Source organism: Sinocyclocheilus anshuiensis, unplaced genomic scaffold, assembly GCF_001515605.1.
Source record: "Sinocyclocheilus anshuiensis isolate Anshui unplaced genomic scaffold, SAMN03320099.WGS_v1.1 scaffold101, whole genome shotgun sequence".
Classification (NCBI taxonomy): domain Eukaryota; kingdom Metazoa; phylum Chordata; class Actinopteri; order Cypriniformes; family Cyprinidae; genus Sinocyclocheilus; species Sinocyclocheilus anshuiensis.
In genome coordinates this window covers 1,609,070-1,628,483 of record NW_015540892.1, presented here as the reverse complement: position 1 = coordinate 1,628,483, position 19,414 = coordinate 1,609,070, and the positions used below count along the sequence as shown (strand labels likewise).

The following is a 19,414-nucleotide window of genomic DNA, read 5'->3' as shown; positions in this document are numbered from 1 at the left end:
TGCGGGGCAAAGTTTTGAAACAATTTTTAATCTTTCATTTTTTTTTTCTTTTTTTTTTTGTTTTCAGACTATTTAAAAAGAAAATATAGATCGAAGGACTGTTTGACTTCCGAGGGGTTTTCAACGCTGACATAAAAGTGGAATTTATCGTTTCAATCATTCATATGTTCGAAATATATGAACACACAAATTATTCAAGAAACGGATTTCGTCCTCTCGCCTACGATATCTTTCTCTTTGCTTTTTTGTTGATGGTGTTTGCCAAAACACAAGTCAGACTTTTAAAATTTGAATAATTCATGAGAAATAATTTGCCTGCATTAAAAAAGTTTCTGCAAAAGGGAGGGGGTGATCTGCAAACATATTCATAAGGTTAGCGGAATGGCCACAGCGGCTTCCAACCCTTATCTACCCAGCAGTAGTATATTATCGTCCGGCTCGATCGTGCACTCGGACTCCGGAGGTGGGATGCAGCAGGTCAGTGCTGCGGTAACCTCAGTGTCCGGTGGGTACAGAGGAGACCCAGCGGTTAAAATGGTACAAAGCGATTTCATGCAGAGCGCAATGGCAGCGAGCAACGGGGGACATATGCTGAGCCACGCTCACCAGTGGGTGACGTCCTTGCCTCACGCTGCAGCGGCGGCTGCAGCTGCCGCAGTGGCCGCAGCTGAAGCAGGATCGCATTGGTCGTCTAGTCCCGTTGGAATGACAGGCAGTCCGCAACAGCAGCAGGACGTGAAAAATAACTCGGGGAGAGACGATTTGCACTCTGGGACTGCGCTGCATCACAGACCCCCACACTTAGGTCCCCACCAGACTCACGCGGGTGCCTGGGGTAGCACAACCGCTGCCCACATCCCTTCTCTAACTGGGAGCCAACAGCAGCAGCAGTCCCTCATATACTCGCAGCCTGGAGGCTTCACGGTGAACGGCATGCTCAGTCCGCCGGGCAGCCAAAGCCTAGTACACCCGGGTCTGGTGCGTGGCGACACCCCAGAGCTCGATCACAGCAGCCACCACCACCACCATCACCACCAGCATCAACATCACCAGCAAGCACACCACGGAGTGAACAGCCACGACCCGCACTCCGACGAGGACACGCCGACGTCGGACGACTTAGAGCACTTTGCCAAGCAGTTCAAACAACGCCGGATCAAACTTTGCCTGCATTAAAAAAGTTTCTACAAAAGGGAGGGGGTGATCAGCAAACATATTCATAAGGTTAGCGGAATGGCCACAGCGGCTTCCAACCCTTATCTACCCAGCAGTAGTATATTATCGTCCGGCTCGATCGTGCACTCGGACTCCGGAGGTGGGATGCAGCAGGTCAGTGCTGCGGTAACCTCAGTGTCCGGTGGGTACAGAGGAGACCCAGCGGTTAAAATGGTACAAAGCGATTTCATGCAGAGCGCAATGGCAGCGAGCAACGGGGGACATATGCTGAGCCACGCTCACCAGTGGGTGACGTCCTTGCCTCACGCTGCAGCGGCGGCTGCGGCTGCCGCAGTGGCCGCAGCTGAAGCCGGATCGCCTTGGTCGTCTAGTCCCGTTGGAATGACAGGCAGCCCGCAGCAGCAGCAGGACGTGAAAAATAACTCGGGGAGAGACGATTTGCACTCTGGGACTGCGCTGCATCACAGGCCCCCACATTTAGGTCCCCACCAGACTCACGCGGGTGCCTGGGGTAGCACAACCGCTGCCCACATCCCTTCTCTAACTGGGAGCCAACAGCAGCAGCAGTCCCTCATATACTCGCAGCCTGGAGGCTTCACGGTGAACGGCATGCTCAGTCCGCCGGGCAGCCAAAGCCTAGTACACCCGGGTCTGGTGCGTGGCGACACCCCAGAGCTCGATCACAGCAGCCACCACCACCACCATCACCACCAGCATCAACATCACCAGCAAGCACACCACGGAGTGAACAGCCACGACCCGCACTCCGACGAGGACACGCCGACGTCGGACGACTTAGAGCACTTTGCCAAGCAGTTCAAACAACGCCGGATCAAACTGGGCTTCACGCAAGCGGACGTGGGCTTGGCGTTGGGCACTCTGTACGGGAACGTCTTCTCGCAGACCACAATCTGTCGCTTCGAAGCTCTGCAGCTCAGCTTTAAGAACATGTGCAAGCTGAAGCCGTTGCTTAACAAATGGCTAGAGGAGGCAGACTCCTCCACGGGCAGCCCCACCAGCATCGACAAGATAGCGGCTCAGGGCAGGAAGCGCAAGAAGCGCACCTCCATCGAAGTGAGCGTCAAAGGTGCGTTGGAGAGTCACTTCTTGAAATGTCCCAAGCCTTCGGCCCAAGAGATAACCTCTCTAGCGGAAAACTTGCAGCTGGAGAAGGAGGTGGTGAGAGTTTGGTTTTGCAATCGGAGACAGAAAGAGAAAAGGATGACGCCCCCAGGAGTGCCGCAGACGCCGGAGGATGTATATTCTCAGGTCGGCAATGTGAGTGCAGATACACCGCCCCCCTCCATGGACTGCAAACGAATGTTCAGTGAGACATAGAACAGAAAAAAAATATTTTATATATGACTAATCTGATAAAACACAGACTATCATCAAGATAGCAAAACATTTTGATACTGTGATTGTGAGGGAATATTGAGACTGCAGATGTGTTATATATTTTTTTCACAAGAAAAAAAATCACCCCTCTTCCTTCCCAACCCTAAACCGCCCGCTAATCTTGTTCCAGGCCCTTAACTGTCTTAACCTAAAAGGTTGTGTTTGCTCTTTCTTTCAGGGACATTTTTTAGTAGATTACTTAAAAGATGCAAGTTTAACTGGGCCGAGCGAACCGGGCGACCAGAGGGTGACAACTACAAGTTCGTTCCACCAGGTAATATTGGCGCATTAACTTCAACTGAAAAATAACAGAAATTAGCGATGAACAACAAAATCTTTGCCCCCCCTACCGTGTTGTACCAATGTCTTGTTTGAGAGGCAAAAGACGCAGGCAATTGTGTGTGTTGTTATGGGACATTAAACCTCAAACAAAAGGATGAAATTCAACTGAAACAATGCGAAGAACAGTGGCATCCACGACGCTTCCATCCAACTTGGCAGAGAAGACTGCATGGTTTGATATTATCCAAAAATATGGAATGGATTTTTTTTTCTGGCCTTCCAATCCTTACAAAAACAACAAAAGACTGCCCTCGGTTTCTGATCTCCAAGATCACATCTTTTAATTTTTTTTTTCTTTTTTTAATGTAAAGAACTTAATCTTACGTGGAGTTTTGAGGACAAATTTAAATCAAAGATGACTTTTGAAAAGACTGAATATTACGCAGCTGCACCTCTTTGAAAATCTTCTGTGCGAACATCCGTTGCCAAGTGGGCCAGAGCTGGTGCTGTGGATGTTTTCATGTGCTGCCATTTCCGAGCAGTATTCTTTGGTAGGTTTTAATAAACAAGACTATGTAAAGCCGGCAATATAGATTCATTAGATCAGATGCTGATCGGAATTATTTACTTAATATTTTTCATTAAAATGCTTTGTTTTAATATTTTATTCGGGATACATACGAACTATTCCAAACAGTTATTATTTATTTCCCCCAGACTTGTGTAAAATGTTTTCCCGTTTTCGTTGTCGACCTTATTTGTTTTGTTTAATTTTGTATTCTCATTTTTAAAAGAGCACAAATCTACACGAGCTGACTTTGACAGTAGGTAATAAGGGTATATTTTGATGTGATGATTTGATTGTAATTTAATTTCAGTAGTGATTCCGTAAGAGATGATCGAGAACAATAAATTTGTTAGAATGAAACAAAAGTGTGTGTTGTGCCTAAGATCGTATAGCTGTTTCTTGTTTTTTTAGGATGCCCTTTGAGCAATATTTAGCCAAATGCATTTTAAAATGATGACTGCTGAATATTAATAGCCTTGTGTTATGACATGCAGAATAGAAATAACACTCGAAAACCAAACCTTTCTATTATTATGCCAACAATATTGCGATGTTTGATTAAAAATACAGCCGTCATATAAACATTTCACACAATGCGTTTTTCTCAAATAAATAAATAAATAAAAATAGATCAGTGTTACGTGGCAATCGTTTAGGCCTCGACAGAAAGCACTAACGGGAGTTTTGCATTTCTTAAACTTTTAGAATTTCTGTTAAGCTAACTCACCTCTTAGACAAAGCAGCAAAAGTGTCACTGCTGTAAATTACTTCAGTGTAAAACCATTTTGTTAGCAGGATGAAATGCGTCTCTGTGACACGTAATAGAGATAGCAACGTTCAGTAAATCTCACGAGAGAAAGCACAGAAAAGTTGATCGCTTGTGGAGGTGGAGTGTTTACTGTGTCACCCGCTTTTGTGTAGTGTAGGCTACCTGTTTTATAGCGTTCACGCCGACTGTCAAATCCACATGCCTTCTATCAACCCGACCATCATGTTTTTTGGACATATTTTTATTCAGTGTTACACTGGTCTGCTTTTTGCAAACACCTTACATCTATCTATCTAGCTAACTCACCTCTTAGACAAAGCAGCAAAAGTGTCACTGCTGTAAATTACTTCAGTGTAAAACCATTTTGTTAGCAGGATGAAATGCGTCTCTGTGACACGTAATAGAGATAGCAACGTTCAGTAAATCTCACGAGAGAAAGCACAGAAAAGTTGATCGCTTGTGGAGGTGGAGTGTTTACTGTGTCACCCGCTTTTGTGTAGTGTAGGCTACCTGTTTTATAGCGTTCACGCCGACTGTCAAATCCACATGCCTTCTATCAACCCGACCATCATGTTTTTTGGACATATTTTTATTCAGTGTTACACTGGTCTGCTTTTTGCAAACACCTTACATCTATCTATCTATCTATCTATCTATCTATCTATGTAAAATATTGCTAAATAATCTTTTTCAAATAATAGCCTAAGTAGGCTAGTCCTCGTACATAACCCTGAAAACGAAAACACGTGTTTACAGACATTTTGCATATGCATGCCTTTTTATTGGATTTTTAGCATTCGATCAGTCGAGGTGTTTAGCAATAGCAAAATATTATAACATTTAGTTTATATTTTTCTCAATAACTGAATTTCTCAATTTCTCTCTAAAACATGTGATGACCTAAATATGGAATTATTTTTATTACTTATTTTTTTATATTTTATTATTTTATTTTATATTTCATCAGTCTCGCAGACATCTTATGCCGATTTTCTGATTTGCTTATTAAAATAAGCCAGACTACTTGATCTCACAGCGGATTGCCAATGCCCCCAAGACTATACAAACAGGCCTGTATATAATATAATTCATGCTGTAAACTTTAGACGGTATAAACATGTCATAAAATGACTTTATGTTATATTCCTAACATTATTCATTTAAGCTTAATTATATTGGGGATGAAATTATTCTGAGCTAGGCCTCATAAATAAAACGGACGAAGTAAGCGGGCGATAACGACAGTGTGATCCCTTCAACTTTTTCTTGGGATGACTATTCAGCAAAACGCGCAATTCCCTCTCTCTAAGATTTAAATTTCGCGGATGGATTCCCATACACTAGTTGCTTAGCAACTAAATTCAATTCAACGTTATAGAAGTATGCATCCCTTCTCTTTGTCCCAATAATAAGAGCGCCATTCTGACATTCAGACTGATTTAGTGCGACCCGAGTTAAAGAAATGCTGTCACTGAGAAGTAGGCTAAATTAATTCAAAAAAATAAAATGTAGACATTTTGAGGGGGGAAATCAGCTTATGTGTGAAATTTCAGCTAATGTGTATGATTGCTTCATGAAGATTCAGATATTGCGTTGTTTACCAGTATTATTTATTAAAAACATTTTAGGTTTAGAGGAAAATGTCTGGACAAAAATAATTTTTGTGGTCTGTCTTCAGCATAATTTTGTTGTCCAATGACCCTGTTTCTCTTTCGGGAATTAGCATGGCATAAATATAGAAAATAGTATTTTAATTTACTGATTTTTACTCAAATTTAGCTTTCTGTAGTTTGCAGGGAGACCTGGAATATGTTAAGCAAGCTCGTGCTAAACTGCACTAAACTCCATAGTACTGTCACATGACTTTCGACCCACGTGCTCAGATGTATCCACTGCTGATAAAAATATAGCAAAGAACTACTACGATTAGAAGAATTCTCGAGGTTCTTTCTCTCTTTGAAATCTTTTCTTCTTTTTTTTTTCTTTTTTTTTTACTCAGTGTGCGGACCGTTCTACCGCAAAAAAAATATTTGGTCAACTTTACGGATTTTTAAAAGCAGCCCAAATTATTATTAGTGTATTGTAAGTAGCCTATCAAGGTCTTTCATAAATAATCGAGCAGCTTGTCTACCCCCACGTTTTAGCCCAAATAACATTTATTTTATTCCATTTATGCTTTCTTGCCAAACCTTCCTATTAAACAGACTTACAATTGTGTCACTGTCAAATAATCTATCAAACAGAGTGTTAACACTAAACCTGAAGTCCAGGTAACATATTTGTAACAGTAATATAACGTTACACCGGTACTTTTGGAAAGACGCATCAACTTGACCATTTGTCAAGTAATAATAATTATAATAATATAATAAATAATAATAATAATAATAAGAGCCTATAATAATAATAATACAGAGTGAATGACATCGCTGGGAATCCAGCTACTATCATAAAATAACTGTTGATATAGGCCTACTTGAATGTCCTAAATAATATTCATAAAGGTTTGCTCATTTGGGGCCAAAATTACTTGCCACTAGATTTTTAGCGAGTAATTTAAACAGGATATCAGACTGGTAGACAACCACTAATTTAGGGTATTTATGTGCTATAAGCAATTTATAGTGTGTAAACGAAATTCCAATTTGAACATCGCATTTAATGTCACAATAACTAACAAGATATTCTATACAGAATGAATAACGTGGTCTCGTAACTGAACAAACGAACACAAACACTTGTTTTGATCAGTGTCAAAAAAGGTAGGCTAGTGTTAATGTAATCGATGAGGTTTCCACACTTGATTGTTTACAATCTATTTTTAGACGAACAGAAATAGGCCAGACTGTTCGCGTTTTTTTTTTTTAGCTTAGATGTTTCTTTTTGTCTCTTAACCCCTCGTGCTGTGCACATACATAATGCTCTTACATCGGACATTTCTCAGTAGGGAGACGTCCTCCAGACCGCCTTTGTTAATCCATGTTCATTATCTTGGTAATAAGCAGTAAGTAGAAATGGTTCTAACCTTTAAACATCTGTATTGTTTTAATCCAAAATCCCTGCGTTTTGGTACTCTTGGCAGAATGCTTGGTTTTCATATTTGTCATTCGTCACAGTCCATTTATAAATAAGGTTGTTTCAAATTATAGAATTATTAGGCTGTTTGCCTGTGAAATGTTTTACTCCTTATATAGACCTATCTGAATTAACTCTTTAAACTATTTATTTAGTTATTAAAAAGATTTTGCTTCTCAAAATAGTCGACCACTTAACTCGAGGAAAAGTTAGTTACGCGCACGTTGTGTTGTATAGATTTATGAATTCTGCATAGTAATGCATTTTTATTGTTTTAATTTACATATATAAATTTGTCATACTCACTACACATATTGAAAATATTAAAACAGAAAAAAGTAACGATAATAATAATAATAATAATAATAATAATAAGCCAGCTTGGTTATTAAGTAACAATAGTATCATCTTTGTTGCATTTGCTTAAACTATATTCGAGTTAAAACATAAGCATCTAAAATCAAAAACAGCTTCCAGAGCACACAGACTGTACATGCACTTCAGCTGCCGCAGCGTGTCATAAGTAAGGGCCCTCAGAACTCCATGGAAGTCCCCAGTTTTGCTGTCTGGAGGACCAGCCACTCCCAGTCACTCTCTCCCAATGGAGACACACTGTAAACGCCGTTCATGTTCAGCGGGCGCAGGTGCTACTCCCCTATGCAAACCAGAGATTACATTTCCATCCCATGCCTCCTGAAGTCATGTGAAACAATAACCAGACACATTTACGCAATTCTCAAGCCACACTAGGCCACGTATGTGGTGTCTTTTTTGTTAAGTCACAGCATTTATACCAAACATATAGGCTATATTTACACTTCATTAGCCTATTTTATTATCCTATATTTTTTCTGTATTGTTGTTTATCTGTGTATTAGATCAGTTTAGTATTATTACGCAGTGGCCTACTGTTTTCCTCTTCGCTGTACGATTTGCATTACTGCATGGTGTCTCATTGAGATCCCAGCCTCTTTAGACAGAGAATTGTGCAGACATAGCTGCTGTCACTTGGGTCCCTGGTGGTGTCTAAAGAGTTCTTATGTGCTGAGTGCGACTTCCGTAAAGAAGTGTATAGTTTTATACCCCAAACAAATACGTAAATAAATAAGTAGCTTTTATTCATAACTAACACGGCAGCATTCAAAAATTGCAGTGAAACTGGAACAATCGGACCACTGGTGAAACTGATCGCTCCGGATCATATGCCCAAGCGGTATGCAGTGTGCGCCGGGCACCGCGTGCCCTCAGCCTCTTGAGCGCGAGAATAGAACTTAATGAAATATGTATGCAGAGTGACGTGACGTGTGGGGTTTCCTTTCTATAGAATGAGAAGTTCAAGTCTCTGTGCTTTGAGGGACAAACAAGGAGACGGACAGGTGAGGGAAAGGGCCACTGAACTAGGGTTGAGTGTATTTTAATTACTTAAAATAACCTTAAAACTTTTGGTGGCATTTAAAAGGATAAAACTAAAAGGTTTGTCATAGATACAGTAAGAAGATAACATAACGAGTCGTTATTGTAACCTGTTTGTTTGTTTGTTTCTGTCTTTGTTTTAATTCCCATTTTTACGGTTTAACGCTAATCTACATTTATAAAAAGTAGCTAGTTTGTGGCTTTGCAAACTAAATTTAATATACTTAAATTTAATTTAATTTAATTAGCAATTGGCCAGAATGTGTTTCCTCGACAGTAAATTAATCTTACCATGACCTATAATTGTGGGTTCAAACTATTTGTAAGCTACTTATTTTTTTTTTTATTTTTTTTTTTTTTAAGTAAAATATTTTTATTCAAAAGTAGTAAAAGTAGTAGTTGTATAGTTGGAGCAGTAGCAATAATAAAATAATATACGCCATTACATTATATGTTAACAGATATTGTCCGGGCCTGCTTATATTAATACATTTGAGCCAAAATAGTCAAGAAAATATCTATCATTTTAGAAAAAGATTTTTGTGGGTTGACTACTAACACGAAGGAATTCCCGTCTTTTTCAAGTCACTGCTTCCTTGTAAGCTCAACAACACACATACAGCTCTACAGTCTACTACGCAACTGGGCCGAATACTTTCATGGCCCAACAGCGCCATCTGCCGTTTCGCACGGAGGCGTTGTATCACTGTTATTCACAAAGATGAACCAGTTGTTTTTTACATGTAAATTATACATAAGGATTTATATAGGCTACTACTTTTGTTAGTAAAATTGCACTTATTTGATTAGGCAGAAAATATAGATAATGGCTACATTATCATTTAGGCCTAATATGTTGCCATTTTATCCCCAAAGTTTTTCCAAGTTAAATTCTTGAGAGTGACACTTTATATATAAAGTTGCCACTAAACAATTAGGCTACTACAATTTTTACCGTCTAAACCAAAGTCAAGAGACCTACTTTCGACTGTAGCCTACATTTTATTCGATCACCTGGCAACCTATCGAAAATTCAACTGATCATGGCTGGTTTACCGAAACAGCACTTTATAGAGCTTTAATTGTCCTTAATCTGTAAGGCACGTTTCCCAAAATTACAGTTATTTTAGTAGTTGTAGTAAAAGCGTTCGTAAATTAATGAAAGCCCCGGACCACTCATAAGTCCATTACGTGCAACTTTAATGGCTCTTTCCGCTTGCTTTCATAGTTTATCGGAGAGAAATATAGTGCATTCATGTTAATGCATTTGTATTAAAGCCTCTGAACATTATAACAGAGAATGAATGAATGAATGAATGAAGTTAACAAAATCGCCTTTAGCACCTGACATTATTATGGGTGTATAACTTCAGACAGGCCTACTTTGAAAACAACTTACTACTTGCAATAGAGGGACAATATTTTCTTAATAATATTAATTTCATGCAACATTTTGTTGACTTACATCAATAATTGAGTATACATTCACTTAACTTTTAAGGTCTTCTTTACAAGGTAGGGTAACACTTTATTTTAAGGTGTCCTTGTTACACCTTACATGTACTTACTATTATAATAACAATAAATGATGCATAATTATATGCAAGTAACCCTAAGCCAAACTGTAACAAGGGCACATTAAAGCCTCTGAACATTATAACAGAGAATGAATGAATGAATGAATGAAGTTAACAAAATCGCCTTTAGCACCTGACATTATTATGGGTGTATAACTTCAGACAGGCCTACTTTGAAAACAACTTACTACTTGCAATAGAGGGACAATATTTTCTTAATAATATTAATTTCATGCAACATTTTGTTGACTTACATCAATAATTGAGTATACATTCACTTAACTTTTAAGGTCTTCTTTACAAGGTAGGGTAACACTTTATTTTAAGGTGTCCTTGTTACACCTTACATGTACTTACTATTATAATAACAATAAATTATGCATAATTATATGCAAGTAACCCTAAGCCAAACTGTAATAAGGGCACCTTAAAATAAAGTGTAACCATAACAAGCAATGTTCATGTTTGGTAGTATTTTTGCATACTTTTTAAGTTTTAAAGAACCTTTAAAGAAACACCATCAAGAAACTCTTTCTCATATCATAAACAAATCTTGTATTTTTAAGTATTTTTGCATACTTTTTAAGTTTTAAAGAACCTTTAAAGAAAGACCATCAAGAAACTCTTTCTCATATCATAAACAAATCTTGTATTTTTTAGCTATTGGTGGATGCAGAGATTCAGAGAACTGTATATCCATATGAAACTGAAAGAATTTAAATTGTAGCTAAATGTATCCTATAAAATGTTGATCTATTAAACTATATTTCTTAAAGCGCATTAAAACAGCTGTGAGATATACAAACATAGTAAAATTATAATAATGTCAATTTTGGTGAGAAATCTTTGGTGGATTTTGAGAAGGTTATTTATAATGTATTTTGATTATCTATAAATGTTTAATACTGACATACTGACATTGAACTAATATTCACCTTGAAATGGGTGAGCATATTTCAACAAGGATATCAGAATCAGCATTATACAACATCATTTTGTATTTGTGATTAAAATACAATCAATCAATATAATTTTGGTCAGTTATTAGTATACATTATTTGCTTGCAAAATGTACAAAAAATGCTTGCTTTTTAACAAGTTTTGCAAGAAGCCTTCATCCAAGCCATGAGATTTGTTCTGTTACTAATATTAACAATATGAGGCCTTAAGGGAAATGTTGTTAGTTTATTGCAGTTTTCAGTGGTAAAGTGCTTCTCAGTTGCACAATGTAACTTTGAATGTGTTCCCAAGTCTCCGGGTTTGAGGATCTCTGTGCTTCGCAGCCCCCTCCCAGACTGAGGATAATTGGAGTTCCATTAATCACTCAAATCCATGGCTTCCACATGCCGTCTGATCCCAAATATTAAGTTGCCACGCTCTTGTGGTGGAGATGATGGGGGGATCGATGGTCCTCAGGGGTCTGGTGACATCTCCAGCCACACGCCTGCCTTTGCGTCATGGCGTTCCGCCAACTGAGGTCAGCTATCCCAGCAGGCCATTCTCTTCAGCAGCAGTTACCAAGGTGACAGCATGTCTGAGCTTTGGCTGCTTGGAGCGGGCTTGTAGGGAGCTGATGCATCACCTTCTTGATGGATTTGCCAATAGTGCTTAGACCAGGAGGGGCAGCAGCCCGCATGACACCCACTGTCCCAAAACACACGCATGCAAGCGCCATCCCATCCAGAGATCACCCCTTGGTTTGGATAGGCACGTGCTTTCCTATACATCCGCTGATTAAGCAAAGTATCAGCGGCTCTTGGACAAGAAGGAAAATGGAATTAAAGTATACTCAGAGGCCCCAGGAGGGGGACAGAGGAGCTGGAAGAGGGGCTGTTGGGTTCAATGTCTCATTAACCAGGTAGGGATTTAGAGCATAGAGCATCTGAGCTGTCTTTAGCTCAGAGAGTTGCAAAGTAACCATTTATAGGTTTCAGGGTTTAATAGATTACTAATAATTGGACCCACATATTCTAGGTTAGGTATTACTGCCTGAAGCCAATAAATAGATCACTGTGAATGGATGCCACAACTCTTTTGCTTAAACAGAGATCAGCAATGCAGCACTGGAAAATATTTCCTAGATAAAAAGAGTAAGTGTGAGAGAGTGAGTGAAAGTTGGTTTGCATGCATGTGCAGCAGGTTCAGTGGGTTTTCTACAATAAAACAGAAGATGCTATAATTGACTGCTTCATTCTCAAGACAAAATAGTCTTGTTGTGAAAGAAAGTTGTCCGTAGCCTAAATGGCTTCTGTAACTCTTTTGAGAAGGGGAGATGAGGATAAAAGGCTCAAAGGTGCTCTACAGCAGCCCTCATTAGGACAACTCCAGGTGTGGGAGAGTTAACACCTGGTCACTCATTCACCAACCTCGGGCTGCAGAGATTCAACTAATCTGCTCACCATTGGGCAGACGGACGGCGTAAACTCACTCACCGAGGTTTTGATACGAGAGTGATTAACCTTAAACATCAAAGGAGAAGAAATGCGGAAAACTTGGTTAGACATCTGTAGTGCACTTGCAAGCGTTGTATGTGCAGATTCTCAAGTCATTAAAGGCTTTACTCCCAGAAATAATAGTAATTAATTGGTGTAATGCACAAAGGACATAATTATCTTTTTTTCTGTACTGGCACATATTTAATTACCCGTAATTGTTCCCCGAGCCTCGTTCAAAAGGGGTGTAGACTAGACAATCATAATGCATTATGCTCTAATCCTATATTTGGTTTTGCAAAGAGGATATCACTATATCAAAGAATATATACAGCGACTACTTCACAATGCTTGAACAAAAACATCTCGGAACTTATTCTCAGGTCAGGTTTACATCATCAGTAGATTGTCTTATGCGAAGAGCATTACATATGTTAATAACTGCCCGATTTTTCTCTCACAGACCAAAGAACAAAACTACTGATTAACGCGAATTCTTGTGAAGTGTGGAGAGTGTTGGGAGCTAAATTTGCCCCCTGTGCAGAGGGCTGAGGGCAGCCGCGCGGCTCCTTGAACACAAGATGGAGTTTAATAAGTAAACAGAACAGCGAGAGGACAGAGACTCTGATCATGGGCCCGTTCGCCCCGGCCCCCTGCAAGCCAGGCGAGCTGATTAGCTCTGCCGATTGAACCTAGTAATTGCAGTGCCATGACCCCCTCCAGGCAAATATTAGATTTTAGTGGTTTAACCTTTGCAGTCTACAGTGGGTTTAAATTGCCTGTGCAGATGTTGGGGAGCCCAGCGGTAGCCGGAGAGCCGGTGTCCTCTCATCAGCGGAGGGAGATGTCTCAAGACTCCCGGTCCTTATTATCCCTGTCTCATTTAGAGCAACTCTTTATGTCTGATTGGTAGCACCGAGACTTTCACCAATATCATTGCCGGAATCAACTTTGTTGTTTAAAGTGTTTATAATTGTGTGCACAAATGCTGCTTTGCACAAGCGATTAAAAGATCGAGTGCAAACATTACCCGTGATTGTATGAACAAACCCCCAAAATTAATATGTTGGCTAAAAAAGGGATATTATGCTGGGAATGTAGTTAAAGGTAGCAGGACGAGGGAGTGCCCCTTGCAGGGCAAGTCCATTAGCAGGAAATGTTCATGAGCTGAGGCGGTAGGAAGTTTTTCTAAGGTCAGTCCCAGCTACTCCGGAGGGTCAGATTACTCCCGTCCTGTCTGGGGTCTTGAACCTCTTCCTCCCAAGCGACGGGCATCTGCATCCCATGGCCTCTTTCTCCACACTGCATAGTAATGGCTTCCTTCCTGTAGGCGCCACCGGAACCCTACCTCAGATGCTTACCTGGGGAAAAAATACAGACGCAAGATGAAGGAGGTGGGGGGGTGGGGAGACACTGGTCTTTTCATCCATGGGAAGCAGGGAAGGAACCATTCAACTTGTCTCAGGCTGGAAACCCAATACAGTTTCTGTGTTTTGATCTATCATTACTGCCTGTGTAACAACTATTGTGTCGATGAACCGAGGTGTACAACATGAGATGAACAAGATAGAGATACATTGAGAAAAACGGCGCAAGTTCTGGCTGTAGCCTCATGACCACATAAGCCTGCAAAGGAGGCATTAGCAGAGCTGGCAGAGGCAAAGCACTTCACTGATCTAAATCGCCCCATTCTTCCTTATCAGCAGTGTGTGGGGAGCAATACTCAGGTAGCCCCCCACAGGCCCATCGCTAAAAGCTCTAATATCTGTGGACGTCCGTGGCCACGGCCCAATCTGCCGCGGCGGTCGATTTGTTTCACGCACTGCCAGAAGTGCTTTGTAATTAGGCTGATATTGATGAGGCCTGATTCCAGCAGGTAATCACTGGCAGTTCAGCTTCTCTCCGCTCCTCAGCAAAACGTCTCTGTTTATTACAGAGCTTTTGCTATCAATTAAAGGCCACTCCACGCTCGGCTCTTTGATAATCAGTCGGATGATTTCCGTGGTTGTCGGAGGGCAGATATGAAATCTGGATAAGCATTCTCCACGGATGCCTCGGGAGCATTACGTTATAACAATACTGGAGGATTCGGCATTAGAAAGGCCTCGCTTGATGAACTGTTTCATTAAAAGTCCATTTCCTAAATAAGCCTGTTCTGGAAAAACAATGTAGATAAAACAGTGATTTCCTAAGAGCGGGCTTTTCCAGAGTTACGCTTTCATGTCTTGCTTTCGCTCCTGCATACTTATTATTTAGGCTTAGTTGACTGTGTGTGCGCTACATGTGTGTGCATCGCGCCGCACCGTCTGCGTCCCTGGGCCGTGCATGTTCTGTGAGGATTACGGCTCTCCTGGATTCTGTCTGTGTCTCCAAGGAGAGGACACCATTTGGGCCCCACTCGTATCCTCCGGCTGCCTTTTCCAATCACTGCCTCTCTACCTCTTCTTTCTCCCTACAGATAAGCAGCCAATCAGTGCAGGTGCTGGTTCATGCAGGGTAGGGGCACGGGGCGGGTTCCATGGCCACGGGGCATGAAAGGAGCACTGGCACCCATGACAAAGACACACACACACTCAGACGCTCACACATTTGCACCCCAACGCAAGTGTGTGTTCAAGGGGGAAAAGAGAAATCTGTTGTTTTTCTTTCGCTCTTTCAGCACCCTCACTCCCCTCCAGCTGTTATGTCTTAGTATCGATCAATGGTGCTCCCTGCATCGGCGAACTATTCATATTTGATTCATTATTGTAATATGGGCCTGTGTTGCGCCTTCCTAAATTGTGGCTTACGCTCCGTTATAAGCAAACAAGTTATGAGTATGAGTGAACTTGTATGCTAGACGGTTAAATAATAGCCTTGCTATATTCATTGCTATTGAAATAGCCACTTTGCATCACATTATGCAAACTCATAAGAACACATTTGTAGTGTTTGTCGCATATACAATATTTCCTTTTCTTGAAATAAAGCCTATTTCAAAAATCTCTGGACAGATGCCATTTACTTTGGCACTGGCCCCGAGTAAACAAAATCATTAGACCAAGTCTTAACAGAAAGCATGTGCTGTTTGTGACCACTAAGATGTTTTCACATAAATCCCTCGTGAATGGAATGAGAGATACAGCATGCAAAATACCAGACGAAAAGCAGTTTTAAGCAGACTGCCCCTATGGATGATTGTGTCAGCCACAATGTACTGCAATGTAAGCAGTGTGAAAGCTTTAAGGTGAAAACGACACACACTGTGAGATGTGCTTATCCCATCACGAGCCAGTAAGGATATTAGGAAAAGCATGATGGAAATTATGACTGGAATAAGCTTGCATCTACTACTAAAGCTTAAAGAATCCAGGCCCATCTCTCTCTCTCTCTCCCTTTTTCCCTCCTTTTTCTTGCCCTCTCATGCCATGCCACTTCTAACATTTTTTTCCCTGCAGTGTAAATCTGTATTTCTCAAAAAGACACAATTTCCACATTTCAGCCTGTGGAATTTGCTATTCCTTTCTCGTTCTCTAAAACCACACAGCTCTTTTGCCTTTCAAGGAACTTACTTTCTGGACTACAGCCACTTTCCAAAATTCCAGGAAAGGAGGAGAACATTTATTAAACTTTTGAAAAGACAACAAAAACCATCTTCACGAGAAAGTGGTGAAGTCACGATGCCATGCTTTAAGGACGATAAAGCAGTCACACTTTGTTGGTCTTGCAATAATTTTGACATGTTCCAGGTTCAATAGAAGCTAAGCTCATTCGACACCATTTGTGGCACAACTGCACAAAAACAAAAATGATTTCAACTTTTCAGGATACTACAGACAAAACATTGTTTTTTCATGCATCTTTCAATTATGAGATTTTTGGGCTTTTTGGCATTTCATAAAGTATTTTTATCTTTTCAGACTAGTGGAAAGAAAACATCCAAAATGCTCTTTTTAAGTGTTTCTTCTATCTGTTTGCGTCTGTAAAATTCAATTACAATACATATGTTCAAAGACCATTTTCTCAAAATGAGATTTTTCTCCTGCACTGAGCCAAAAATCTACACTTCAGCAGCACTTACACACCTTAAACTTTACAGTTTTATTCCTATCTATATTCTAATTTTATATTCTAAAGTTTGTTCATATATCTATTACCTGATTTTACTGTATACAACATTTTATTCCTGAAAAATGGTGAAAATGTAATTATTTTTTTATTATTATTTAAAATTTTCTAATTTATGGAGTGATAAAAAGAAAAATACAAAATCCCCTCTGTGCCTTTGATTCTAATATGTCAACAAAATTAAACATGAATTTTGAACCTAGCTTCATCCAATGTTCAGATTTGTATTCTGGAAATGTATGCAAATTACTGCATATTTAATTAGATTAACTTTGCATATTTAAACATAACATTTCAGAAAACTTATAATACAAACAAAAATTTAAATTCTTAATATGATCAATCAACTCTATGGTGATTTCTATTCGTTTTTTTTTTTTTTACCCTGTTCACCTGGGGTGTTTAAGTTTAAAAGCAGAAAGCTTATCATTTATAATTATACTTGTATTAATTATTATGTTAAAACTTGGATATTATTTGTTATATTGTTTGTTATGTCGTCATGGCAATTAACATGTGACTGTAACTTTAAACAGAAAAGGCTAGTAAGCCATTTTTCCTTTTCCTTTTTTTGTGCTAATCAACATTATGCCACAAGTGCTATAGATTGAGCTGAGTTGTATTGAATGTGGATTATTCCTTTTATTTACATTTCATATAACTGATATGACAAGTGATTTAGAAGTGTAAAAACTGTCTAAATAGAGAGAATGTTAAAAGTGTTTACGTCTAAAACACCAAAATTTTATTTAATAGAATTCTTCAACCTTATGCTGTACACCTTTGTGACATTTGACATTTTTCATATTTGCGAGGGTGGCTCACAGAAACACCTCCAGCAGACGTGTTAGCCCTGAGTTAGCTGAGTTAGGCCAGAACTAGCATGTGATTAATGTGAAGCTCACTAACCCCCATGGTGAACTGGGAGACCAGGGGTCGAGTCTATTTTTCTTTGTGAACGCTTGTGGCTAAACCTGAGCGCAAACGTTGTTCATCATTGCGCCACATTAGCTCGCCAGAGCATTGACTGGCACAAACCAGAAGCGTGTGCCCCTTCACTTTGATTAATGTTCACAAACTCTCACTCCAAATCTATCATGAGTGAAGACCTGGCATCTATTAGGAGCGGTGCACACATGCATATAACCCCTGGAATAAATGTTGGCCTGTGGCTCTGAACCCTCCATCTGATTTGTTCATACATAGTGTGAAGGAGATGGATTTTTTTTTTATTAAATTAATTAAAGTTGCTCTCACCCCACATCCGAAAATGTCTACTTCCAGACTATTTAGTATGCAAAAAAAAGTATGTCAAATGAGATGTGCAGTTTGCATAAAAATGTAAAAGTATGTGAAAATTCCTCACATGACCTGCACCTCTGATGAACATTTTACTATCCCACTTCTAGGCCATGGGAGAGGATTTTCCAATGGCAGAGAACAGTAATATGGCTGACATTTTAGATCACATGACAAATCCGACCTGTTGGATGATGCATGTCCAGATATGTATACTCCACATATTTGAAGAACATACTTTTTAGCAGTTTAGAAGTATGTAGGCTACTTTAATGCTTTACTTTAATACATTTATTCATCACAATTGTACCAAGGATGTTAGTATTAAAGGGGTCATATGATGCTTTTTTAAAGATCATTTTTAGTCTTTGCAACTTTAGGGATCTTATCTATTCACGAGCAGCTTGTAACACTCCAAAGAGAAAGGAAAACTTGAAATCGCATCATATGACCCCTTTAACACCCATCAGCTTTGATTCTGACAGCTATAGGTCAATTCTTAGAGGTAGTGCATATAGTTGTATAATCAGGCCAAGAACATTAATGAGAATATTTTACATTATATTTAGGAACAGGCATCAAAAGAGCTTCAAAGTGATCAAAAATTTTGTTTAATTGCAACTGCCACGAATTTTGGATATCTTTATTTAACACTCTTACTAGATATTTGTTTGAATACACTATTTTAAATGTTAAACATTCAAAAAATATAATCAAAAATGTTAAAACTTCAACTTATTTTAGCTTAAAATTTTTTTAAAAGTCTAATTTTGATTAGAAAGGTGGTGTTTTTCTTCCAAATCTATTTAGAGTCTCTGAGAACAGATTACTGTGTAGACCTGGAGAAATATATTCAGATTTTATATTTTATTTTGTATTTTAATATTTTAAGGTACTGTTATGACGTTTTCTTTCTTTCTTTCTTTTAAATAATGCTCAAAACGATATACAGACAATGACAGATAATAATTAATGATAAACAATGATAAAAATGTACTGATTCAATGTATTTGATAGTTAAAATTACTACAAATTCAGGTTTTTGTCACCTCCGTCAGTTGAATATTTTGATAATATTTCATTATGATATTTTATATTTGCTGTGGAATTGTTGGTCACATGTGAAAGTGTAATCTGTCTGCTAACACGAGAATGTGTTTTGAAATGTTAAAAACATCTTGAATGCTGTTAAAGATAAAGCTGAATTTATATTGCACAGTCCGAGCTAAAAAAAAGCACATTTTGTTAAAAAAGAGAAAAGTTGGGAGGTTGTATCAAAGCATAGCTCAGTAGCTTAGTACATATAAGAAATATATAT

At 39.2% G+C, this 19,414-nt stretch overlaps 3 protein-coding genes across 3 annotated transcripts in view; all 3 read left to right on the top strand.

Moving 5' to 3' along the window:
• LOC107688890 (POU domain, class 3, transcription factor 3-B-like) overlaps positions 1–135 on the top strand; it is a 1,516-nt gene extending 1,381 nt beyond the window's left edge. The window contains exon 2 of the mRNA XM_016486719.1: positions 68–135. Coding sequence (XP_016342205.1) covers positions 68–135 — 68 coding nt within the window. The remainder of the gene's footprint in view (positions 1–67) is intronic.
• Positions 72–1,176, top strand: LOC107688888 (POU domain, class 3, transcription factor 3-B-like). The gene has a single exon (XM_016486718.1). It carries the CDS (start codon positions 382–384, stop codon positions 1,174–1,176), a length of 795 nt encoding a protein of 264 aa, XP_016342204.1. The 5' UTR covers positions 72–381.
• Positions 1,177–1,190: 14 nt separating this feature from the next.
• On the top strand, positions 1,191–3,583 carry LOC107688836 (POU domain, class 3, transcription factor 3-B). The gene is made up of 2 exons (XM_016486635.1): positions 1,191–2,454; positions 2,753–3,583. The coding sequence occupies exons 1-2, from the start codon at positions 1,234–1,236 to the stop codon at positions 2,864–2,866; spliced, it is 1,335 nt and encodes a 444-aa protein (XP_016342121.1). The 5' UTR covers positions 1,191–1,233; the 3' UTR covers positions 2,867–3,583.
• The last annotated feature ends 15,831 nt before the right edge of the window (positions 3,584–19,414 follow it).